The following is a 26297-nucleotide window of genomic DNA, read 5'->3' on the forward strand; positions in this document are numbered from 1 at the left end:
CTCTCCAAAAGTGAGATTTGGATAATCAGGAAATCCTGGGTTGACTCCCAGATTATAGAGCAGGGAGAGCTGAGGAAAAGGGGACAAAGGCATGGGAGTGAGCCAAGGAAGTGAGCCATTTTGCTGAGAGCCCAATCCAAGATGTTCAGTGTCCTAAAATACCATGGAAGTCAATGAGAATTGAGGGTGCCCAGCACTTTGCATCTGACTCTCAGCACCTTAAAGGGTCAGGCCTTAAATCAGCCTAGCTAAAGTGCCTGAATGGGGAGTCAGTGATGTTCTGTGACTGGCAGAAAAGTAGCACAACACCAGCCAGTTCTGACCCAGACACCAGTTCTGATGCTGCGAGCAGGAATAGTCTGTGTTGCATTCCCAGCTTGCCAGTGGGGAAATCCCGTGTCAGACCTGCCAGCATTGTTGCTTCCCGAGCTCCACACCCAAAAGGCTTCAGAGCTGACAAAACTATGTTTCACAGCACTTCTCTACACTGCATACAGACTCTTCCAAGTGGGCCCAGAAGAGTGGTGATGTGAGCAAGTCTAGTACATGGAATCGGCAAATGGAAAGTGTTGGACCAGGCATGTGTTGGGTGTTGTGCCAAAACAGCACCACCTGTGATGGGACGTTTTCTGATAGATAAAATGGAAGTGTAACATCACCACTTTTGACCTATGCATCAGTAAGAACATGGCAGTTAATTTCAGAGAAGGAAGGTGAAAATGTTAGTGAATTTCCAGTGGAAAAATGTATAAGACAAAGGAAATTTATAAACAGGGACTAAGGGAGAACAATAAAAACTATGAAGCTTGCACAAGTATGGAAGCAGAAAAGCTGCCACGCTTGTGAAAGCAACCAGAAAATGTCTGTTAGCTGCTTAGAAATAGGAAAAAAGAGAAAGAGAATGATTTACCTCCTGAAAGAAAACAATAGACTTTCTCTACACACTGGAACTGAAATTGTATCACGTTTGCCTTACATGCAGTTGGCCTCACTTTTTTAGGTCCTAGTTTCTGTGATCTTATGGCGAGTCCAAGGTCCCTGTTGTGATGTGTGCAGGAATTCTGAACACATGTAGGGTGAGATTATGACTTGTCCCTTGCCTGGGTGATCAGTAGGAGGAAGGAGGTTATCAGTAGGAGTCTCTTCATCCTTCTCCCTCTTCTCACACAGCCCGTGTAAAGTCTACCAACGGTTGCAATCATTGCATTCAGGGCAATGTTAAAACATGCAGTCTGGCCCTTGCATTGTAATCCTTTCAGGCTAGGGACCTTGACTTATCCATCTATACATCACCATGCTCACCAGGAATGATATAGCAGTAGTAAGCCTGCCCAGCATGGCTGTAGTTCTGTCCCTGACAAAGTGCAAGTGATGTACAGATATGCGTTTTGTAAGCATGCACCTGAAGGCCTTGTTCTCCTCTCTGCTCAGTTTTACTAGTGTAACTCCATTATCTTCACAGGTGTGAGAGGAGAATTAGGCCCTGAATTTTTAAGACTATGCGCACTGAATATGAAACAAACACATGAAATCGCCAGAGGATGTCACCATACGGCTTGAGTTCCTTGTGCCTAGAACTGGTGTCTCATCTGTATGAATTGTTTAAACAAAACTATAGTATATATTGTAAACTAATAGTTCTTGGGCTCCCAGTGACACACCCACTCTTCAAAAAGCCTGTGGCTGTAACCCATCACACAACTGTAACTGCTACTGTAGTCCCCCACTCCGTCCTTCTAAGATGCTATGGCTTCCACCCTATGGTTGCCCCCACACCTCACCAACTGAAGATTTGCTCCCTAATTTTGGAAGATCCTGTTACTTGTCCCAGCAATTCTTTGATCTTATTGCTGCTGACATCAAGTATCCCATGCCCAGATGCATCCATAATTTGAGTGTAGAGGTAGCTCAGCAGAAATATTGCTGAGCCCTGCAATAGGATACATCATGCATTGGGCAAGAAGGAAGAATCCTATTGCAGGGTTGTGGAAATGAGGGAATGTGACGATAGCAAGCATAGGGTTTCAGGAAAGGAGAGGGCAAAGGCTCATGGAAAGAGCGAGACTAAGGGACTAGGGCATGCTATCGGAGGGATGCAGAGAAAGAGAGGACTCCAAAGGCTATTGAAGGGGGGAAAAAGGAGAAATGCTCAAATTCCAAGAGACAGCTCCACTGAATCTCCAAACTTTAAAGGGTTCCCCAGCACTATCACCAAGTGACCTTTTGGAATCTATTTATGCTAAAAATTATAAACTTATCTCACTCAGATACTGGGGAAAGACTGAATGGCTTATTCTGGCTCTGTGGAGGGTGTGGAATGTATCGTAGAACACGAACAATCTGAAGCCCCACTTGTCACCAGTGATTTAAGGATATTTCAATTCTTGCTAAAATGTTGATTAAGAATTGTATTCTGATAGAGCATTTTAACTACTAGAAAACTAAGTACAGACTAGAAATGCAAGCTTATTAGGAATGTTTGCCAGTAAGAAGATTCAGATCTGGGACTAAATGAATCCGTAGTGTAACTTCAACTAAGTCAATGGTGTTTAAGATAAAGACAAGATTTTTTTATAATGTGAAGGAAAATAAAAGGTTGGGTTTTTTTTAAAGGCAAATTCCATCTAATGGAATTAGAAAGGCTAATGTAGGGTAATACCATAATTACTGGTATTGCCGGTCTGCAGAAAACTGGAGGTGGAAAGAGCTATGGTGAATAGAATATATTCAAACTGGTTGCTTTTTCTGGATTTTAGCTCACTATTGCAAATTAGCAGGATGAAATTAAACCTCAGAGTGAATAAACAAAGAAATCAGCTTGCCTCTGCTCCCGCTTCATGTAGGAAAAACAGACATTTCCCTCTGGATGTATGTGTAGAATTCTGATAGATATATATCAGTTACCTATGCACATAGAGAGGACTGCACACCGTCATGTTTTCATGTGCCTCTGTGCTGTTTTCTTGTTTTCCCTCTTTAAATCTCTAACCTATTATTTTAGTGATAACAGGGCAAGCGTGCTGTTTACTAAATTGGTCCATTCTAAAAGAACACATAATATAAGTCCAGTTATCACTGTTATGCTACATGTGAATTAATCTTTGGAACACTGACTTTTTTCCAAACTATTATTAAACTGACCCCTTATAGCCAAATAGATACAGTTGTAACATAAGCTTTCATTTAACAAAAATATATTTTGCATAAATTAGTACCCCAACCACTCCATAGCATTATGCTGAACCAGTAGTTAAATAATAAACTATAAATCTTAAAATGTTTGCTTCATTTCTAATTCTTGCTTTCAACAGTTGACAAACTTAAGTTGTGGTTATCTAAGTATGTTCTTTTAAAAATAGCTAATAATGAAGCTGTAAGTGACTGCAATGTTGTTAATAGATTGTTTATTATTTACACAGGGCCTACAGAGCTCTAGGCAATTTGTAAAGACATTTTTGAAGCATTTTTCATCTGAATTTCTGCTTGATTTGAATGATGATGTCATATCATCAGCCTATTATTCACCAAATCCTGCTAAAATTCCAGGATAATGTACAGGATATTAAACCCTGAATAGAATAGACTAGAATAATTGGACTAATAGTTCAGAAATTGGTTGTGTTGACTTATAGAAGGATGATATACTTTATAAGTGACTGTGTCCAAGGATGAAATTTTGCTTTGTTATGCCCTAATTTGATGAGATATTTAATTTAATTTAATACTGCTTGAATGAGTTAAAGGTATGAGGCTGGGATCCACTGGAACAATGCATTTCCATAATCATTTTTGGAAAATGTTAGATGTTATCATTTGACTTACTGGATTTCTCAATTTCATTATCCCTCTGTATCTTGTAACTAGAAAATAATACGCAGTAGTTTGTTTCACTCTCAACTCCTCTGGCTGCCCCCAAACACAACCAAACAGAAATGTCTTTCCTCACTCTATCCCCTCCCTGGTGTGGCTCTCATTAGTCAAAATCTAAAATGAGTTCATGGTCCTGTATTAATTTCAGTGGAGCTCCAAGTGCATGCAGCAGCAACATACACACACCGCCCACTACACAACGCAAGACCAGAGCCTTTACATGTGAGATCTTCTGGGAAGGGGCTACATCCTTTAATTTGTTGTGTGAAATGCCCAGCTCACTTTTGGCCATTGTAAAAGGTAGAAATAATCCTGCTGGCTTGTTTTAAGTAAAAAAAAAATGTCAGAAGTGCCTTTGACAGATGCAGGAGGCATCTTCTGCAATATCACTTGGGGCGGGCTTGCTGCAAAGCTTTTTAGCTTCGAAATCCTATTTCTTCAACTCAGAATGTTAGAATTTACTGATGGGTTTAATAAAATGAAAAGGAGATTAAAACATCCAAAGTGGGGGGAGGTGGGGTCAGCTTTGGGGCTCAAGGTTTAATACAAGATTTCTTTTAGTTGAGATGTAACTACAGCTTGTTCATCTCATATTAACACTAAGCGTAACATGAGCTAAGTACTGATAAAAATGAAAAGTTACTCAAAAATCTGTTCTGACTCTGGGAGAATCACTGTTCAGACACTCTTGGTCAATCCTGTGCAGACCATAGTCTGGTAAATTCTCCAGTAGTACACAATAGGCAAATACAGCATGCTCTACATTGTTAGAAATCCATTCTCTGAACATGGACATAATCTGCTAGGCCTATGGAAAGGAGGAAAAGGAGAAAGGAACAATGCCAGCAGCTCTGGAAAGGCAACACAAGGCCCTGAAAACTAACCGTCTTTACCTATGGCGCTCTAACTGGAAGAGATCCCCCCCCAAAAAAAAAAAAGTCTAGGGGCCAAGACCTCAGTTTCAGTTTCCCCAAAGGGTAATAATGCCTCCCCCATGCTTGTAACCAGCTCTGAGTTCTAGGTATGGGAAAATGTGAGACCTGAGCACAGGATTGTTACATTGCACTTTGTGAAATGAAAAGTGAAGGGGGCTCGGTGTTGGTATCACTATTTGCCAGAGCCAGGGAAAGAATTACTGGTATGGTGCTATAATGAGTGAGAAATTCTCCAATCTCAAGCCTTGCTGAACGTAGACTAAGGCTCTTAGCTGCTCCAGCTCACTTTTGTGTGATGAGTGAGGACGGTCTGATCTCTTCTGTAAAAGGGGCCCAATTCCGTGCTGCTAGCTTGTCGTCTTGTACCAAGCTTCCGCTTCTGTGAGAGCTAGTAAGGGCTATTTTCCCATGTCAATCCATATTGTCTGTGCTAACTGGCAGCATGCCCTGAAATACACCTGTCCCACTATGTGGCTCTTTTCTGCTCTCTGCCTGTTTTTCAGATTGGGAGTTAAATACATACTCTCTTTCCCCCACAGTGTGATCAAGTGCGTTTTTTTTTCCTCCTCCTTTTCACATTGAACTCCCTCTCGCCCGCCTCCCCCCCCCCTTTAGTTTGGCTCTTTCTGAAGGCTATACAAGAAGAATCAGTTCCTTGTTTTACAGATGGATGTTAAAAAAAAAAAACAAGCAAAATAACCTATCCTTTTAAAGGTTCTTTCATGAAGTTTGTATTTTCTGTTTTCCAGGGAACCTTTACTTTCCAGGGGAGTATGATAGACATGCCATTACTGAAGCAGGCACAGAACATTGTTACGCTTGCCACAGCCATCAAGAAAAAATGATCTCTTAAATGAAGCTCTCACCATGTGGGCAGAGAAGCCGTTTTAAAGAACGACTATAGTAGTTCGGGAAAATGTAAATACATCAGAGTTAAGCAGAACTCCATTTACATTTCCGCAGATCTGATGTCATTTGTCTTGCCAAACTTGCTAATTGCCACGACTGTGTATGATTTCAATTAGTGCTCGCGCCAGTGCAGCCGAACGTGCTTGTCCTGCTGGATCCTGGAGTGAAGTCACAGTGCTGGGTATGACATCACAGTAATGATTACAAGACAGGATTATGACTTCACTGGCGGACAGCAGCGACAGCTGGGCTGTGAGGAAAACAAGCTCTTCTAAAATAACAAAGGAAACAAAAATCAGGTCAAATGCTTCTGTTTTGTCTGTGCCTTTCGCCGCCCCCATGGTATTTGCGGCAAAGTAGAAGTCTTCTTCCGAAGGGCAAACCCGTGCATAATTATTAAATAGTGGAAATTGTAGTTATGAAAATCATTTAATCCCTGTGTGGGCTTCCCCCCCCCCCCGCTATAAATGTACAACAATCATTAAAAAGTGAATATAGCGTATTGCGAGACTCTTGATTTCTTTTTTTAAGTGTTTGCTATTCAGCCCATTTCCTCCTGGAAACGTAAAGACCGGGACGGGTTGGGCGGCAATAAACTTGTCGAGTTTTCGAAGACACAATGCGGCAGAACTTGTGCATATGGTCTCGAGTCAGATTTGCATCACATTAGAGATACTGCTGCAGGTCATATGGGCCGCGTGGTTAACGGGCTTAGCAAAGCTGTTTTGAAGAGGTTAACCCAGCTTGTAGTAAGGGTAAATAAACATAACAACCAGCTATTGTTCTCTATTCAGCATGTACTCTTATATCGACGGCGAAAGGGTATTGAAGCTGCAGAGGATCAACTTGTGGTTGCCAGAGGACTCCAATGAAGTTTGAAACACCAACAATCAGAGATTTTGTTTCTGTTCCTCATTAAATCATGAGCTTTTGTGTTCGGACTATGAACGACTGGTCTTTAAGAAATTACCAGAATGGGAAGTTTTAAACTATGCACCACCCTTTTCATGACCTACCCAGCAGCAACGCTGCTGCACTTAGACAAACACCGCGGGGAAGGCTGTTCTGTTTATTTAAATGTGTAAATAGAAAACAGTTGTTTTTAGTTTCATTTTTCATCGCCTCCATCGCCCGTTTACTGCTGGCGCGGGCGGGCACCGTTGCTTTTTCCTCCCCTACGCTCGGGCTTTTCCCTTCCCTCCGACAGCTTTTCCCCGCTTCGCGGTAAACATGTTTTTAAATGTGCTGCTTGGTGTTTAAGCAGCTGGCTCGGGCGGTGCAAGCGCGCCAGGGCAAAGCCCAGCCGGGGAGCGGCCCTGATCGCTTCAGCCCCCAGCCAGGGCGCGGGCGCCAGAGCCGCTGGCTGGAAAGGGCCGGGCAGGAGCAGCCCCCGGGCCTCGGCCGCTCCGACGGAAATGCCAGAACCGGCCCGGTCCGCTCCCGGCCAGCGGGGCTGGGGCGCTGCAGCCCGGAAGCAGGAGCAGGCCCGGTGCAGCGCCCGGCTGGGGCACCAACCTGCCCCGCGCTGGGGACGCGCCGCTTAGATGAACGCAGCCCAGCTGCTCCCGCCCCCCCGCCTGCGAGCCCTGCCGGCACCAGGGAGCCCAAAGCCCCCCCAGAGCCGGCTCAGCCCCCGGCCGCTGCGCTGCGATCCTTGGCCAGGCCGGGGGGAGACATAACCCGCTGCCGCCAGAGCGCCTCGCCCGCTGCCCCGGGCCCTGAGCGCTGCGGGCCCGGCCCGGGAGCTGAGTCCTGACCCGCCGGCGGAGCGCTGCTTACACCGGGGCCCCGCTCGCTCGTTCCCAGGCCAGCCGGGGAGCTCCGCGGTCTGCCCCGGGCCCGCCCCTGGCTCCAACTAAAACCCTCCTGGCGGCCGGGCCAGTTCTCCAGGGCTGGGCCATAACGGACTAAACCCGCCTGGTTACGCCGGAGGAAGAAGCCCCAGGGCCCGAGCCGGGCTGTGCTGGGGGTACCGGTGCTCCCCGACCCCCACCCCCGCGGGGCTGACTCGGGCCAGAGGAGCCCGGCGGAGACACGGGCAGTGGCTGGGAGGCTGCCCCGGTGCGCGCGGAAAGGGGCTGCAGGGGCCGGGGCTGCTGTTCCCCAGACAGCCGCCCCCGGGGACACAGGCAGGGAGGGATCGAGCCAGCCCTGGTTAGGGAGGGAGGCGAGGAAACCACAGCGAGCTCCCTGCCCCTGGCACTAACAGAGCGAGTGGGGCAGGCTGGAGGGAAAGAGCCCTGCCCTGGGCAGAAACTGCCAGGGACACACACAGCCCCTGGCTGGGAGGGTGACTGAGCCTGTCCCGGGGTTGGGAGAGCTTCGGGGAGCTGCTGAGGGTACAGGAGAAACTGCAGGACTCGAGGAGATGCTGCGAGAAAGCTGGAGCCGAGCCGGTCCTGGCTGCAGGGCAGCGGGAGCTGCCTGGGGTGATAGAGCCAGTCCAGAGGCTTGGGGAGCTGCGGGCGGCGAGCTGGCTAGGGATGGTAACGACTGTCTCGCGGATGGCAAAGATGCAGGGCCTGGCCGCTGGCTGGGATCTATAGAGCCCGGCCAGGCGAGAGGGAGCTGCAAACCAGAGAGGGGGATGGGGCGATAGAGCCCGGCCAGGGGAGCGGGAGCTGCAAGCCAGGGAGGGGGAGGGGGCTGGGGCGATAGAGCCCGGCCAGGGGAGCGGGAGCTGCAAGCCAGGGAGGGGGAGGGGGCTGGGGCGATAGAGCCCGGCCAGGGGAGCGCGAGCTGCAAGCCAGGGAGGGGGAGGGGGAGGGGGCGATAGAGCCTGGCCAGGGGAGCGGGAGCTGCAAGCCAGGGAGGGGGAGGGGGCGATAGAGCCTGGCCAGGGGAGCGGGAGCTGCAAGCCAGGGAGGGGGCTGGGGCGATAGAGCCCGGCCAGGGGAGCGCGAGCTGCAAGCCACGGAGGGGGAGGGGGCTGGGGCGATAGAGCCCGGCCAGGGGAGCGGGAGCTGCAAGCCAGGGCGGTGGCTGCTCCCTCTCCCGTCTCCCAGCCCCTGGCTCTGCCACTCGCCGCTCCACGCAGATTCGCCCTTTTCCGGCTAAACCCGCTAACCCCCCTAACCTGGTGCTCCCCGCCCCAGCGCCGGGAGCTGCCCGAGGCTGCCCGGCCGCTCTGCCATGGCTCCAGCCCCGGGGCGCCCAGGGCCGGCGGCGCTGCGCGGGGGCTGGGCAGAGCCGCAGGGGGCCCGGAGCCCGAGCAGAGCCCCGCCCGCCGCCCCAGGCTATAGCGCCCCTGCGGGGAGGGGCGGCGCTGGGCAGGGAGGGCGGCGCTGCTTGGGCTGAAGAGCTGGCGGGATTTCAGCCCCTACTTGGTGCGGGCTGATCTATTGCCGCGCCAGGCGCTGGAGGCTAATCTGATTAATTAAAGACTACCTGCTTCCAGTCCGCGGCGCAGCCCCCTTTGCCCGGCCCCCTCCGTTATTAATTCTTGGATGGCTATATTATGGGTAATACTATTAAAACATTATCCAAACTAATGAGAAACAATTACTTAGGAAATGAGCGGGGACAAGATTGAGCGGCGGACGACGGCGGTTATCCCCGCAGATTGCTTCAATAAATCAGCCGGCGCAATGCAAAGCCCTGGCCCAGGGAAATGAACAAGAGCGAGTTTTTAGCTCTTTGCATAATTTTTTCATTAATCTCAATAGGAGCCGTGCGGCGCAGATTGTTTTATTCCCCTAACGCCTCGCCTGCGGGGGGGGGGGCTCAAACTAATGTCTTCATTGTTTTACTGGAGGCTTCGTGACAGCCTGGGCCCGCCCCCGTCGGTTGCGGGGAGGCTCCTCTCAAGGCACCCGAGCACTGGGCGAGGCGGCTGGGAAGCCCGGCTGGCGCTGTCCTTCGGTGGGCTGGAGTGAGGCAGGTCGGGGCGCCTGGAAACGCCCCCTCCCGCCGCCCCCAAGCCCGGCCGATGCAGCGCGCTTCCAAGTGCCCCCCCCGACTCCTTCGCAAAACCCATCGGCCCGGCCGCGGATGTTCAGCCCCCGACTACTTGCGCTGCAGCGGGTCGTTTTAGTCACTTCCTCTCATGCCACCTTTCCGGAGCAGTAACCTATGCAAATCTTTGCCTTTCTTTCTGCGGGGGGATGCAGCCTGGTTGCCGCTGAGGGTCTGCTGATTTTATTCCCTCCCCCAGGAAAATCCGGCTCCCACTTCGGTGTTTCAGGGGTTTTCTCGTTATCGAAAATCCGCTCTGCTTTTTCTCCTTTGACTTGAAGTGCTCTAAGGAAGCTTTAAGTGTTTGCCGTTTCCCTTCCTTCCTTTCTGCCTTGTGCTCGGAAGGCCATTGACGAAACAAACCCCAGGATAAGCTGAGCCGCGGGATTTTGTGCATATTAATGACAGCAAAGGGCACCTCGTGGCTTTGTAATTGCAGAGCGCTTGGGCTCCGGCCTGGGAACTGCAGCCCTGCCCCAGCAAACCCCCCGGGAGGTTTCCCCGTTGGAATTAGGGGGAAAGTGAAAAAGTAATTACCCGAGCACCACACTGAACTGCGAAAGCCCCTTTCTTCCTCCCTCCCTTCCTTTCTTTCAGCGCTCCGATTTAAAGGGGGGAACGGACAACCCGGAAAATAAATTACTGTCCAATCAGTAGGTTAGCTCCTGAATGCTACCGCGCATTTTCCTTTTCTACGTTTTAGCAATTAGCGGGGCGTTTGCCCCTGAGCCCACCCTCCAAAGGCTGGGGAAAGCAGCCTGCGAGGTTTTTACAAAGCAAACCCGCCGCTTCTCCCAAGCTACCGGGTGACATTTGCAGGGAATTTTTTTTTTTTTGGACCGCTTCTACCAAAAGGAGCACTTGGGTTCCTCCCCCATCGTACCCCGCAAGGGGCCGCCTGGCAGTAACCCCAAATCCCGACTCTCATTAACGATGCCTCCCCCGTGTGTTGGCCGGGTTCGCTTTCCCCTGCCCAGATTTCCACGCCTGGGATTCGGATTTTGCGCACCGGCGTTTCGAACCCGTCCCTCCGAAACGGGGCCCAGTTTCACTCCCACGCGTCGGTGTTTGGTCTTTGAATGCCGCTCTACGCGGGGCTCACTCAGGAAAGTCCCTCGATAGGAGCAACAAACCCAAGCGCCTTTGGATCTTCACTTTCTCCCGGGCCCTCGCAATGGGAACTCCATGGGCCGGGCTGAAACGGGGCTTTGGAAACTTTGACAAGCCGAGCAAAGGGGATATCTGCTCCTGGGGCGCTCACAGCCTGGGCAGGCACCTTTCCTTGTGCCCTGGCCCATCCGATCACTGCACAGCTCGGGTTTTCTCCCGCACCCCGCCGCCGCTGGGATGATTCAGAGCCTGTCAAAGATTCGGTCGAATATTTTAGGGGCAGGGCGAAAAGAGCTGTTCGGAGCCTGGAGAAACGGATCCGGTTTGGTTCTTTGTTCCCCCGCCCCCCAGGAACACATGGGCCTTGTGCACTCATAAGGAGTGATGGAGACAAACCGGAAAGCAAACGAATCAAGTTGTCCATGGCCAGGTCTTGCCTGTGGGCCGGGGCCAGGGACTGGTTGAGGAATTGCCAGCCAGGGAAGCCAGCCTGGACTTTGTGAAGTCAGACAGCTGGGGCTGGAGCCAGCAAAGGGGTAATTCCAGATCCAGGCACTGCACTGAAAGGGGACAGGGAGAGCTAGCTGCTTTTGTAAGGGACGGAAGGAAACAGTAGCCCCCAGATGTGATTTAGGGGGAGGTTGGTTGGGTTGGAGGAGCCTGGTTTTTAATCGAGCTTCCTCCCCAGTAGGCAAAGACCAGAGGCCTGTTTGCTGGTCAAGGTGTGTTGCTTTTGGCTGGGGCAGGTGAGCAGTAGGAGGCTGAATAATTTTTTTGTGACAATCAGAACAAGGCCCCCACCCCACCCCACCAAGAATTCAAAGACTGGTAACTACACACCCTGGTCGGCTGGCGAGCACCTGAGCTTGCCTGCTCACTAAGGACTGGTGCCAACCTGCGAAAAGCAGAAGGCCTTAGGGCAAGAGGGCAGGTGGGGTTGGCACTGCCTTGACTCCCCTTCTCCTGGGCCAGGATGAACAGCAAGACCCTTCCTGGGCAAAGTCTAGGGCAGTGAGTCTCAACCTCTGGGGGCTCAGGGCCCATTTGTCAAACCCTGATGGCCTGTCGCAAATCAGGAAATAGCTTGAGTGCAAAAACCATCTGGCTTACTAACTATTTCTCACCCACACTTTCTAATCACCACATGAAGGTGATAAGTACTAAATAAATACACCCTGTGTACCACAGCAGCAGATCCCAGGGCTCCTGTCCCCATTCAAGGTGTTGTAATCTGCAGGGCTGCTGAGGTTTGGCCTGGCCTGGCCATCTGGCACATGGGACTCACAGCCCCACTCACTCAAATTTGGCATGCCCAGCCCCCAGCATCATTACAGAGGGGCAGTTGGGCCAGACCCAAGCAGCATTGCGACCCTGTGCTCAAGGTCACAAGGCCTGGAGCTGAGCCCAGCCAGCCCCTCAGGAGCTGCCTTTATGGTGTGAGTGCAGGGCGGGCTCTGAAAGGTCCCACTAGGCCTCCAACCCACCCTCAGAGACTGGACCCAACCTCCCCGGGTCTCCCATGCAACCCTTTGACACATTTTGGGGACCCAATTCTGGGTCATGCCCAATGGGTTGAGAAGCCCAGGACTCCAGGCTCTGCAACAGAACTGTCCTGCAGACAAATTCATCCCCACGGATGTGAAGATGCCAGCTTTAGAAAAAGACTGCCTCCAGAGAGGAAAGGGCTGAGTTACTGGAGTCTGGGACCAATGGGTCTCTGCCAGCTAGAGAATCTGGCAAATCTGTTTCACGAGCCCAGGAGTTCGTGGGAGGGCTCTTTAGGCCACCCCGCTCCCACGCAGGTTTGGTACCAACAGCACACTTCTGTGCCTGACCACTCTAGGGGCAGGAGGCGAGCTGGGGCGTGGGGCAGCTGTACCGTTTTAAACAGAGATGTTCAGGTTGCTGCTGGCTTTCTAGTGTGCCAGCCTGTGTGTGTGTCTGTCCGTCTGTCTGACTGTAATGGTGGCAGATCAAAGGCTGCCCCGTGTCCCGCGGAGCCCAGGACAATCCCACCCCTTTGTCTGCTGTTGCTAGGAGCCCAGGAAACTAAGAGAAAGTGTAAGGAGCACGTTAATCAGACGCGTTACAGTACAACAATAACGTCTCTCTCTGACAGCCAGCCCAGAACCCCCAAACGCCCCGTCAGGCACTGGGGCCAGCAGCACCTGCATTGGAGAGGCCAACCTGTGCACAGCAATGTGATGTGCTCAGGGCTCTCACAGTCATGCCTCTCCTCTCCCCAAAGGTCAGCACCCTGTTCCCATTCCCCACAGCAGATGCCATGCGACAGCCTGAAAGTGCCAGGCTCTCTTCCACAGATCAGCCCAGCCACTCAGCATCGCCTCTGCATTCAGCCTGTGGGGCCTTTCCCTGCGTGAAAGGGAAGAGCTGGAAGGTTCCCCCTTAGCCTCAGTGCCAGAAGAGGGTGTAACACAGCATTTGAGTGAACTTTCTGGAGGGAGCAGCAATTTCAGAGGCTGTGGAGGGGAGAGAGCCAGCGCTGAAATGCCCCTCGGGTTTGTCATGTTCCGAAGCCAAAGGAATTCTGCTAGTATTGAAAATAATGCAAAGTTTTACTCACACGAGTGACCTTCATAATGCAAAATGCTCTGTGATAGTCTCACGGGGCCCCACCTGGGTGCGGGACCTCTAGGCATGCCTGGAATACAGCACTGCTGCTGCCAATAGTAAGATTGTTAGCTCAAGGGCTAGTCAGCAGCTCCCAAAGTCAAGCTTGCCTGCAGGTCACATATAGCTACAATACCTGGGTAACACCTTCCACTGAACTAGGCTACATTTATTAAGTGCGGTAAATTAACACTGCCAACCAGAACAGCCTTGATGGTTGGCATGCTTGTTTTGTGTGCTTTAGTTTGGGAGAATTTTGGCCCAAGGCCTGTGCCCTCTTTTATGTTTGTGCAGCACCTAGCACACTATAGGCTACCATCAGCAACAAACAACAATAATTGTATACTTCTGCTCGTGATATTTAAGGCCACAGATCAGATTCATGCAATGGTGGGGATGCAAAAGTCTGCTTACATCCTTGAAAATATGTCCCACTGGTTCTATTCTGATGACCAAGTTTTGTCACAAAGAATGCCATGACTTAGAGCTTTGATACATGCAACTTTATACGGAAATAGTCCCTGAGGAAGAGGTAACCCTCTGCTTAGTTGAGGAGGAGAGGCAGGGGTTGGGGAAAGACATTTTTAAAAAGTTATATGTGGTTGTAAAATCACTTCCCAGCATGCTCAAAAACTCTTTTTTAGCAGATTTATGAAATCCCACCCCTTTTGTGACATCATTGGAGGGAAGGGAGCGAGAAGAATTCTCTCTGCCCACCCTGGGAGCCTGAGAGCTGCTGAAGGGAGCATTTGCACAACAGAGATCTAGCCAGTGGTTCTCAGCCAGGGGTATGCGTTCCCCTGCAGGTACACAGAGGTCTTCCAGAGAGTACATCAACTGACCTACATCAGTGTTTCTCAGCCTGGGGGGGGTTGAAAGCCCGAAGGGGGTATGGGATGGGTTGAGGGGGGTTGCAAGTGCAGGGGTGGCTAGCAGAACAATTGCCTGGGACCCCCACGCCACAGGGGGCCCTGCAAAGCTAAGTTACATGCTTCAGCCCTGGACGGTGGGACTCGGGCTTCAGACTCCTGAAAGGGGTACACTAGCCTGTAGAAATAACATACCCATGTTCCAGCACTTGTGAGCTATATTAGAACTAACACCAGTGTGTCCCTAGTGTAATTCAGATCAGGTATTTGCAGCCTCACGTCACCAAACATGGCTCTGACACCGTTTAAAAGTTAGCATCGTTAGCCATGGGCAAATTCATTTAGTGCTTTACTGTCTTTCTTGGGGAAAATACCCTGAATGAAATGTAAAACCTATTCATGTCCTACTGAGGTTTTACAATGCCAATTAAAAGGCAAGAAATCTGAATGTTGAGATTGACGTGCATTCACATCCACATTGACGTGCATTCACTTCATGTTGCATGAAGAGAAGATAGTTTGCTTGGTTTTACTTTGTTTTGTATTTAATAGATACCAAATGTGCACAGAGCCCCAGAGCAATGGCAGAAGACACAGTAACGACAGTAATAAACACATATATGTCCCCTACACTATGTACTTAGCAGATGGTTACAGCTTCTGGCCTCTTATGGGTTTTAACAATGTGTGTAAGTCAGAGTGGGAACCTGAGGGATATGGGTATATAAGGAAGCATATGCGGGGGGCAGGGGGAGGTCTGACTGTATTGAAGGGGTGCTGGAATAATTTGCACAGTGTGGGTGCTGAGAACCATTGAACCAAACCATAAACCCTGCATATAATGGAAACCACGTCAAGCCAGGCGGTGCGGGGGCACGCCCTGCACCCGAGTCCCATCACCTATGATGGGGTGTGCAGGTTTATGGGCGTATGCAGAGAGAGGTAATCTTTCTGCAGGAAGCTCCATTTGCTGGAGATGTACAGACCAGTCCGCTCTGTCTCTGCGTGTGTGTGTGTGCACACGCTTGTTTTTGTTAGTGTAACATTTCATTTGAGGGGGGGAGAGGCACATAAGCTTCTTTTGATTGCCTCCTTGGCTATAAATTACCCCACATTGGGGTAGATTTGCCCTTGGAAGTAAGCACAGTTGAGAGCAGGGCTGAGGGGACGGGGGAGGGGGGCCCCAGGGCCCTCTCCCTGTGTATTAAACTGAGCAGGAGGCCTCTGCTGTGCCTCAAGAGGTGATGAGCACAGAAAACAACAACTCCACGATAGGGATTGTTACATTGCACTGACTGTTTTTGCAGCTGCACTTTAGGCATCTCGCCCAACCCCCAACAAATACATTATTTCATGTAAGAATGTTGTCTGAAAAATACACCAACACTGGCTCTCCTTGCACAACGAGTCTGCCGGCAGCAGCCCAGAAATCATTTCAGGCCCTTTTAGCATTAATTTATTCATTTACACTTACAAGTTTGTGGCTCTCAATAACCGTATGTGCAGCGTCATAAATTGCGTCTCACTGGGAGGACGCTGCAGGCCATGTTTTGTTTCAGTTAGCACAGCTGGGAAGATGGGTCCAAAACACACAGGATGCATTTCAGCCCAGTCCTAGTTTCTTTGCATCCCACAAATTCCCAGTGAAGTTTCAGGAGGAGCCAACAGAGCTAAGTGGGCACTAGTTTCCCACTTGTCCAGCAACCTAGCTAAGCTTTTCTCCTTTGGGTGCTTGCAGTTCAGTCCAAGCACAAAAGTGACTTCCTGGAACCAGATGATCCCTTCCCATGAGAAGGGGAATTCACTCTGGAACTGTTGCCAGTGACTATCTAGGCTCATCATTGTGTGGAGCAATGGTGCAATCACTGGGATGGATGAGGAGTGGACCATGTGTCCCTGAAAACCAAGGATGCCCCTGCTTCCAGAGCTGATTCCTATTGGCTTTCCACAAAACATTGTTTTGTCATGATTCTGGTGAACACCGCAGTGTGGTAAGTTGAAGAAAACTGGCCTCAGGCTGGCTGAATGCATTGCACATCCACTCCCTGCCAAACCTGTCACATGTTGCTGGTCAGCCATCCCACATCTATGAAGTCTCCCAGTGAGCACCTCTCTGGGACCTGATTTCCCCCCACACAGAATGAGCTCAGTGTAGCGTTAGAGACTCTCTGGGCTGTGCTGCAATTGGTGAGTTTCTCGCCCTCTCAGCTGCCCAGCTGGCTGTAGCAAGGCACAGACCAAAGGACTAAGAATGTGACAGAGAGAGAAACAATAAGTGTGGCAGTGAGGGGAAGCTCTACCCTGGAGGGTGAGACAGGATTGAAGGATGGAGAGGGAAGGACCAAAGGAGCAGAGAAGCAAGTAAAGAAAAGGGAGAAAACAGAAGCCAAACATGTAGAAAATGTAAGGCAGATAAACAGCTTTCTCTTCCCCTCGACCCCTGCTGGTACAATTCTCCTGTGCCTGCCTGTCTAGCCCTCACCGAAATATCCATCAGAGTGTCTCGTTTCTCACCTTGAAAATACGGTCACACTATGAGACAGTCACGGGCCTCCCCCACCTCCAGCATTTTACTAGCCAATCACTGAGAGCTTGTGCATTTTCATATCCGGTCTCCCCACATCCCCCACATCTTTTCTTACGTGGTCACACACCTGCCTGGGGGGGGGGCGCGTGTGTGGCCTTTTAAAACACGCCCATGTTCCCAATAGTTCAGGACAGCCTTGTGGCTAGCCTGCCTGCTGCAGGACTCACCACCCCACTGCTAAGGTGTCGTGCGGCCAGGGACTCCTCCATGATGGCTCACTACCCGCCCATCAGAGGGGGAGAAGAGCCAAGCCGCAATTAATGCTGAAATTGTGAGTATTCCACTCCATGGGCAATTCTTTAAGGGGACGTCATGTAGGACGACTGGCCTGTGACTCAACCCCTTGTCCTGATGTGCTCACTCAAAAATCCAGCCAATCCCAACCAGGTCATGCGTCCACTGAGAGGCATTCACAGGCCAGTGTGAAGAAGTGTGCACAGCACCTGTCTGGGCTTACCAAAGGATATGGCTGGTATTTATTCAAGCTTCACCCTCTATGACCACAAAGCAGCTGATCTGTAGCATAGAAATTAATAATGGTGCAAGAAATAGATGCCCCCTTGCCCATCATCACAATCCTTTCCACACACAGAGCTCCCACTGACACCAGTTACAGAGGTAAAAGGCCAACAGACTTTCATCTCACTCTAATAACAACACTCCCCTGCTACAGCAATTTTCATCTGAGATTCTCAGAGGCCTTCACAAACATTAGTAAATCAATCCTCAAGCCTCTCTGTGCAGCAGGGCTCATCCTTTCCATTGTACAGATGGGAAAGCACGGAAAGGTTAAGAAACTTGCCAAGGTCCCTCAGGAAGTCTGTGGGAGACCTGACCAAAAGCCTGACCTTCAGCCCCCCCTGCACTAACCACTAGAGTAAACTGTCTCCTCTATTCTCTCACAGAATCTCTTTCGATGATGTAAATTTAGTGATTCCTGCATGGGACCAGATTTCAGAGATTGCTGACTTGTGCACAGCCACATAACTAGGTTTATAGCTGGAGGCTCTTTCCCTTAGTCATTCCCTTTTTGCTGCTGTGGCTCTGGAACTAGGCTTTTTCCTGACAAAAATACCTAATATGGGACAGTTACTAACACAAGTGGAATTTGTCCTTGTGCAGAAGAATGGGCTTCAACTTCTGTTATTCAGAGTAACAGCCGTGTTAGTCTGTATTCGCAAAAAGAAAAGGAGTACTTGTGGCACCTTAGAGACTAACCAATTTATTTGAGCATAAGCTTTCATGAGCTACAGCTCACTTCATCGGATGCATACTGTGAAAAGTGTAGAAGATCTTTTTATATACACACAAAGCATGAAAAAATACCTCCTCCCACCCCACTCTCCTGCTGGTAATAGCTTATCTAAAGTGATCACTCTCCTTACAATGTGTATGATAATCAAGGTGGGCCATTTCCAGCACAAATCCGGGGTTTAACAAGAACTGAGGAGGCAAGGGGGTAGGAAAAAACAAGGGGAAATAGGTTACCTTGCATAATGACTTAGCCACTCCCAGTCTCTATTCAAGCCTAAATTAATTATATCCAATTTGCAAATGAATTCCAATTCAACAGTTTCTCGCTGGAGTCTAGATTTGAAGTTTTTTTGTTGTAATATAGCAACTTTCATGTCTCTAATCGTGTGACCAGGGAGATTGAAGTGTTCTTCGACTGGTTTATGAATGTTATAATTCTTGACATCTGATTTGTGTCCATTTATTCTTTTACATAGAGACTGTCCAGTTTGGCCAATGTACATGGCAGAGGGGCATTGCTGGCACATGATGGCATATATCACATTGGTAGATGTGCAGGTGAACGAGCCTCTGAGAGTGTGGCTGATGTTATTAGGCCCTGTGATGGTGTCCCCTGAATAGATATGTGGGCACAGTTGGCAACGGACTCTGTTGCAAGGATAGGTTCCTGGGTTAGTGGTTCTGTTGTGTGGTATGTGGTTGGTGGTGAGTATTTGCTTCAGATTGGGGGGCTGTCTGTAGGCAAGGACTGGCCTGTCTCCCAAGATTTGTGAGAGTGTTGGGTCATCCTTCAGGATAGGTTGTAGATCCCTAATAATGCGTTGGAGGGGTTTAATTGGGGGCTGAAGGTGACGGCTAGTGGCGTTCTGTTATTTTCTTTGTTAGGCCTGTCCTGTTGTAGGTGACTTCTGGGAACTCTTCTGGCTCTATCAATCTGTTTCTTCACTTCCGCAGGTGGGTATTGTAGTTGTAAGAATGCTTGATAGAGATCTTGTAGGTGTTTGTCTCTGTCTGAGGGGTTGGAGCAAATGCGGTTGTATCGCAGAGCTTGGCTGTAGACGATGGATCGTGTGGTGTGGTCAGGGTGAAAGCTGGAGGCATGTAGGTAGGAATAGCGGTCAGTAGGTTTCCGGTATAGGGTGGTGTTTATGTGACCATCATTTATTAGCACTGTAGTGTCCAGTAACTTCTGTTATTGGTACAGTGACAAATTACTCTGCAGCTGACTGTTAGCCTCCATTCACTAGGCAGTCAGCTGTATCTCTTGCGTTACTGACATTAGTCAGTGCAGATTTAGACTTTGTCTTATGTTAAAGTAGAGACCCTATTCCACACTGTTTGAACATCAGTGACTCAGCGATAAATCCAATAGCACCAGCCACAGTGACCTGACCTCTTCCTGTCACTGCAGTTAAGGCTCTGCCAATGTTTATAGTCCATAAGGCTCTTGTAGATTATATCTCAATAACAAACCCACTACAGGCTGAAACTTCTTTTACAAGGAGCAAACATTTCTTTCTTCACTAAGACACAGGCAGGAATACTCTTCCAAAAACATTAAATCACTAACCTTTCGGCCACTTTCTGTCTAACGTTGTGTTTATTTGATGAGGCCAAGTCGAGCCATTAATTGTTGGTAGTATCTTAGGTGATTTATGTCATGTTTTTATCTACGGTAATCTATTAAAGTGGCATAAAATGTTGAGTCAATAGAATTACAAAGTGCTTTGGGGGCATTGCTGGATGTGAAAGGTGTTATCCAAATTGAAATGCGTTCTGTTCAGAGCAGTGGCTGGGGTGGCCAGGTGGCAAGAAGCACTTTTCACCATGGAAAAACTGTGAATTGTATTTGGAATTAAGTTTTTTGATTAAAATCTGCATTGCTGAGACTCCTGCTGGTGGACACCATTTTTCTGAAAAGTGACATTGTCTCTGGCACTGATACTATGAGAGCTCACTATCACAGACTGTAAATCAATTTCCTAGTGCTATTTAGAAATCAGATTTTTTATAATGAGCATTAAGGGCCATCCCCTACATTCTCTGCATACTTACATGGCAGACAGAGTGCAGCGTTTTTCAAGGAACACACACTTGGGTCCTTGCATGTTTTAATAGGTAAAGTTATCTTCTTCGTATAAGGAAGGAAACAGTTTTTAAAACTGACATTAAGACTCACTATTGCTGATGTCACAACTTATGTCATTTTTCAGCAAGCTGTTAGGTACCATTAGGAGACTCCGTGATCCCAATCTGAGTTCACAGCTGGTGGACCAATCACCCAAAACTCGCACTGAAGTCAACTCTGTGCTGCGTGGCTCCAGGACCTGGCTGTCTGTTTGCAAATTATATAAAAGATTCTCCCTACATGAACTTTCAGCCAATGCACTGAGGGGAATGAGTACAGCTTAATATATATACCGCTTGAAGGGCTGATGGTGGTTAGTGGATCTTCTTTATAAACCTATTTCTATTGCCTCCTAGCCTTTAGAACTGATTATTCTTAATCCAATCCTACGGTCATTTCACACACAGAACTCCCATTGAAGGCAGTGAAGTCCCATTGAAGTTAGAGAGTTTTGCATAAAAAAGGAATGCAAGATGGGCCCAGTCCCTTCATCTTTTAAAATTAGATTTTTTTTTGTTTATGTTCATTTAACACAAAACCAGCTTTGCTTTTATAACTATACATAAAGAGATTCCTCTATAGCACAGGCTGATCGTTTTTCATCTTTTGAGAAATAAAATCACAAAAACATATTAATAAGTGTTTAATCAGTAAAACAAATCAGCTCTTTGGAGGCACTGGCCTGTCTGTTTGGTAAACAATATTCTTAAGAACTGCCTCACTGCATATTAACTCATTAGTGTGGAATAATCCATCATATTCTTCCTGGGTACACCCGGGAGATAGGACCATCTAGGCTCGGGGAGAAATAATATGCATTACATGACCTGAGATTGTGCGCCACACCAAGAGAAGGGATGAAATTCAGAGCGAAAGGTGACAGTCGCATCGTGTGCTTCCCCCCCCCCCCCCACCACCACAACGGTGTGAGCCAAAGGTGGAGCGTTAAGCCTCTGCTTTGGATTTCCTGACTTTTCTCAGCGTCTGTCACTACAGTAAGGGTACAATTGCACAGTGGCAGAGATATGGATTAGACGACAGAACAGGTCTCTGCCATCTCTAAGCTCTCTGATTAATATGATTCAAAGATGACTATTTATTTACTTACGGAGATGGGTCTAGCGGTCTCTGATGGAAATGGTGCTGCAACAATGGATTGGCTTCTCCTCTCGAGTAAATCCTTGCCTTAGTTACTACGACAGTCACACTCTAGTAGCTGAACAAGAAACATTTTCACGATTACAGGATTAGAATTACTGGGCCTTCTCCCAGACGACATGATGGTGACATAACATAGCATTTCCTTCTGGTAAAGTGGCATTGGCACCTTTGAAAACTACTGTGACCTCAGGCATCTGTACATCAAAGGCCATTTCCACAACCTGAGCTTCATTAGCTTTCACAGTTGAAGTTACAGGAACAGTACTTCCTCAGCCGCTAATGGAAAACACGCTGCTCCATTTGCTGCTGAAGTGTTAAAAGTCCCTCTTAACATCAGTTACAGTGCTGGGGCTTCATTGGTATCCTAGTAAAATAAAATGACTTGTGGAGTGGGAGCTGAGTTCAAGCCAATGTACTCCTTACTCCAGCAAACCTCATTAGCGTTAATGGGAGTTCCACGTGAGTAAGGATGACAACACAGGGCCCTTTGGGTCATTCCCTAAGAACCCATTGCTTGACAGGACCAGGCCCTTAGTCGAGGACTGTGCTTGCAGCTCCTGAGGACTGAAGTGAAGATTTCATGCTTCTGTAACAATGGCTTAAGCAAAGGGACTGGGTTGTCTGACGGGAGCTCTGGGTCCAATGGTCTCACTGCAGTAGGAGACATGGAAGGCCACACCGGATCCTGAAGAGAGAGAGGCTGGTCAGAGAGGAGGGATGCTCTTGTGTTTAGGGTATTAGGCAGGAGAACAGGAGATTTAGGTTCAATTCCTGGCTCTAAGACAGCCTTTGTGTGTGATTTTAGATGAGCCACGTAATGTCTTTGTGCCTCATCTCCCCCTCTGTAAATATGTGATGAAAATACTTCCTTTCTCTGCCTTCTCTATGTAGCGTGTAAGCTCTTTGGGTCAGGGTCTTTTTGCTCTTGTGTTTAGGGTATTAGGCAGGAGAACAGGAGATTTAGGTTCAATTCCTGGCTCTACGACAGCCTTTGTGTGTGATTTTAGGTGAGCCACGTAATGTCTTTGTGCCTCATCTCCCCCTCTGTAAATATGTGATGAAAATACTTCCTTTCTCTGCCTTCTCTATATAGCATGTAAGCTCTTTGGGTCAGGGTCTTTTTGCCTTACAGAGGGATTTAGAAAGGCATGTTTATTTCTCATGAAGCTGCTACTGGAATTTTGTAAATTAAGGTAATCGGGTTCCAAAGAAATCCTAAATTAAGACCCTCCTTATAGTCTATATTTTTCAAGGACTCCTGACTCTTTCTGCTCTTTCCCTTCACCACACTCATGAGTCAATGGCACACGGCTCACATGATACAACAGTAGTCTGACATGACAATTTAAAAGCATATCAAAAGTGAATGTTGTTGCTTCAACATTTTCTATTCTTAACCTGAGCACTTTCGTTTGCAATCTCTTAAAATATATAACATTGGTCAGTAACAATAGCGCTTCTCACTTACTCAAGTGTGTGTGAGAGAGAGAGAGAGAGAGAGATGAAGTCAGAGTAACAGGGCACTGGAAAGTGAATCACCCTAGTGTTTGGTTGTTTTTGTTAATGTGGGAATACTGTTCTTTAGAGTTAGTACACACAAAAGTGTGTTAAAGAGTGTGACAGATTGCATTTTGTCACTTGATTTGGACTACAGTCCCAATGCTCAGCGCGCTGCAGGATCAAGTCCGTAGGGCTAGCTCCAAAGCCCATTGAAGTTAAGGTGAGCTTTACATTTGCAAGGGAGACAATGTACTTGATGTCTAAAAAACCTGGAAATACTAAATCGCCTCTCTCAAATAATTAAAAGAATACTTCGTCTGTGTTGCCAGCCAGGTTTGACTGAAATGAAGGGAGGTGATCCCAAGAATACTTATACTTGGCTCATGCTCCGTGCCAAACCTGTCAAACTCCAAGAGCTGCTGGGGTTTACGGACTTCCCTCAGCTACCCCAAGCAAAACCACATTTCCATAAAGAAACCTTTTCAGTAAAACCGTCTGCCAGGAGCCTTAAGCCAACAAATTAGTTATTTTAAACATATTTCCATTTTTAATTTAGCGCTGCCCCCTACCCCCCATCGTGGTGCTCCCTAGGAGTGATGTATTATCAAAGACAAGCTTCTACAGAGATCTCCCACTGAAATACTTGACAGCAGGCTAAAACCTTCACTCCTTACTCAGACCCAACTCCTGCTGAGTCAAGGAGAGCTTGGTCTGCATAAGGACAGCTGGAGTGGCCCGAAGTTTCCAAGCTGGTTTCAGAATTGGAAAAGGTTCAGAAAAGGGCAACACAAATGATTAGGGGTATGGAATGGCTTTTCTTGGACTTTTCAGCTTGGAAAAGAGATGGTTAAGGGGGGATATAATAGAGGTCTATTAAAATCATGACTGGTGTGGAGTAAGTAAATAAGGAAGTGTTATTTACTCCTTCTCATAACACAAGAACTAGGGGTCACCAAATGAAATTAATAGATAGCAGGTTTAAAACAAACCAAAGGAAGTATTTCTTCACACAACGGACAGTCAGCCTGCGGAACTCTTTGCCAGAGGATGTTGTGAAGGCCAAGACTATAACAGGGTTCAAAAAAGAACTAGATAAATTCATGGAGGATAGGTCCATCAGTGGCTATTAGCCAGGATGGGCAGGGACTGTGTCCATAGCCTCTGTTTGCCAGAAGTTGGGAATGGACAATAGGGGATGGATCACTTGATGATTACCTGTTCTGTTCATTCCCTCTGGGGCACTTGGCACTGGCCATTGTTGAAAGACAGGATTCTGAGTTAGATGGACCTTTGGTCTGACCCAGTATGGCCGTTCTTATGTTCTTGTGATTGAAGCCACAATGCAACCAGAGCAGAGCATGGGCCATCCATCTTTGCTTCACAGAATCTTCCCTGTCACTCTGCTCCTCAAGGACACTTGCTGTCCTGCCATGTGGCCCCTGCTACACTCAGGTCACCACAGGTTTCAATGCTACCACTCCTGCCATGGCTACATGGTGCCAGATCACGCTACCCCAAAACCAGCTGAATAATTTCTGCTAATACAGTGGCAGAGATTAAGAGGAAGCTGTGGGCCCTATTCAGTAGCTGTAATAAAGGATGGGCTCACAGCTACCCAGGTGATCCCTTCTAGCTGTTACCTTTACCCCTTCATTCTCACATCTCTAAGAAGAGGCAGTAAGCATGAGATTAGGGACAGGGCCCAGAAACCGTGCTGGTCTTACATGGGTAAGAAGTATGAGAATCACTGGGTCAGTGGGCTTGCGCTTCCTTCAGTCTCCCGCCTTCTCTTCCCACCGGGAGTTTCTTCCTGCTCATCCTGTCCCCATGAGCCTCACACTGCTCGCCATCCTTCTATTAAAACAGCTCATTTTAGTGCTGCCATTCCCAGCCCTGGCTTTCATGCCTGACCAACCCCCTACCCACCACCCCTCAGCCTCTGAATTCATCTGCTCCCATCACAGACCAACATGTGGCTGATGAAAAACAATCCTGCAGCTGATAAAAGTCTCCAGTCAGCCACACCATGGATCCCTACATTTCTTGAGGCCAGTGCCTAGCCAGCCAGTTGATGACACTAACACCATTATTATACCTATACCCAAGCTGGGGTGGGATGCTAGAGGGGTAGGAGCCATTTTTGCCTCCCTCACTTTCAAAGGCTTCTAGGAATTCCTGCTTTTGAGGGTAATGTCGTTGATTTTACATTATTCAATTGCAGGGCCAAGTTCTGCCCTGACTCACAAACCTGGCCATGGACCCGTCAACCATTTTTCAGCTTCATTTTGTGCTTGTCCCCACTGGTGAGTGCCTTTGGCAATCATCGCACTGAATTAACATAGCAGTGGGTAGAACTGCATCATGTTAGAGGATGCGTCACCATAATCCTTTCAGATGAATTCTGTGAAGACCATAATCAGTCCTTACGTGTTCACGGTGATGGGACCCTAGAAACGCTTAGATAAATAGTTGATTACTTTTTAAAATCTAGAAAACAGGTGGCAACCTCAGGGTACAATTTATTCAGTATAGATGTGACATGCTTGGCAATTGGTAAGCCCCAGAATTGTCAATAACGCCAGAAATAAATCAAAATGATTTTCTACTTAAAATATTGGAATGACTAATATAGCTGAAGAAAAATTCTGCTGTGGTTACAGTAAGTGATAATCTCATCAAGATAAAAGCAGAGCTTTAAAAAAGACCTATAATGAAATACAGATTTGAAACCTAAAACCTACTGTAAACTGAAATCCTGTTATATTGTATGTCCATTTTAATTCAGATTGAATAAACGTATCATCAAATTTATAACCCAAAGCATATTTAGGGCCTGATCTTGCAAAGATTTATGCACATGAGCCCATGTAGCTCCTTGCTGGGTCTTCAACGTCCTTGGAAATAGGATAGAATACTGTAGCAGAGGGACTAGTGCTTATTGTACTGGGGGCGGGGGGGAGAATGACTAATAAATTACCTTGGTTGAATACTAAATCTGACTTTCTCTCTGCTGGAGTGTGGAGTCTAGGAAGCAAAGCTGAAGAAATGGAAAAAATTGGCTGTGCTATCATGGGATGTAGGCCTCAAAAACAGACCTCTTACCAGAGACAAATGAAAGTATCATAAAAGAAAACAAACAGCTAGACAATAAACAGCTACCAGCAAGGTACAGGACCAGAACTCCGTGGGCTGGGATTTCCCAGAAGGGAAAAGGACTGAAAGTACAGCATTAAAAAAATGGCTCCAAAAGCATTCGGCCATATTTAGGAGTGTCATAAATGGTGGAAACCATGAGGAGTCCTTGTGGCACCTTAGAGACTAACAAATTTATTTGGGCATAAACTTTTGTGGACTAAAACCCACTTCATCAGATGCATAAATGGTGGAGT

General features: G+C 48.1%; 1 protein-coding gene and 1 long non-coding RNA gene across 5 annotated transcripts in view; one reads left to right on the plus strand and one right to left on the minus strand.

Moving 5' to 3' along the window:
- Positions 1-6216, plus strand: part of CLYBL (citramalyl-CoA lyase) — a 234937-nt gene extending 228721 nt beyond the window's left edge. For all 4 annotated transcript variants that reach the window (XM_048854217.2, XM_075129562.1, XM_048854203.2 and 1 more), the window contains one exon: positions 5555-6216. In XM_048854217.2, the coding sequence (XP_048710174.2) occupies positions 5555-5650 (96 nt within the window). In that variant the 3' untranslated portion in view covers positions 5651-6216. The remainder of the gene's footprint in view (positions 1-5554) is intronic.
- LOC125638444 (uncharacterized) overlaps positions 1-26297 on the minus strand; it is a 96958-nt gene that overhangs the window by 55533 nt on the left and 15128 nt on the right. The gene's annotated exons all lie outside the window — the stretch shown is intronic.

The sequence above is a fragment of the Caretta caretta genome, chromosome 1 (genome assembly GCF_965140235.1).
Source record: "Caretta caretta isolate rCarCar2 chromosome 1, rCarCar1.hap1, whole genome shotgun sequence".
Lineage (NCBI taxonomy): Eukaryota > Metazoa > Chordata > Testudines > Cheloniidae > Caretta > Caretta caretta.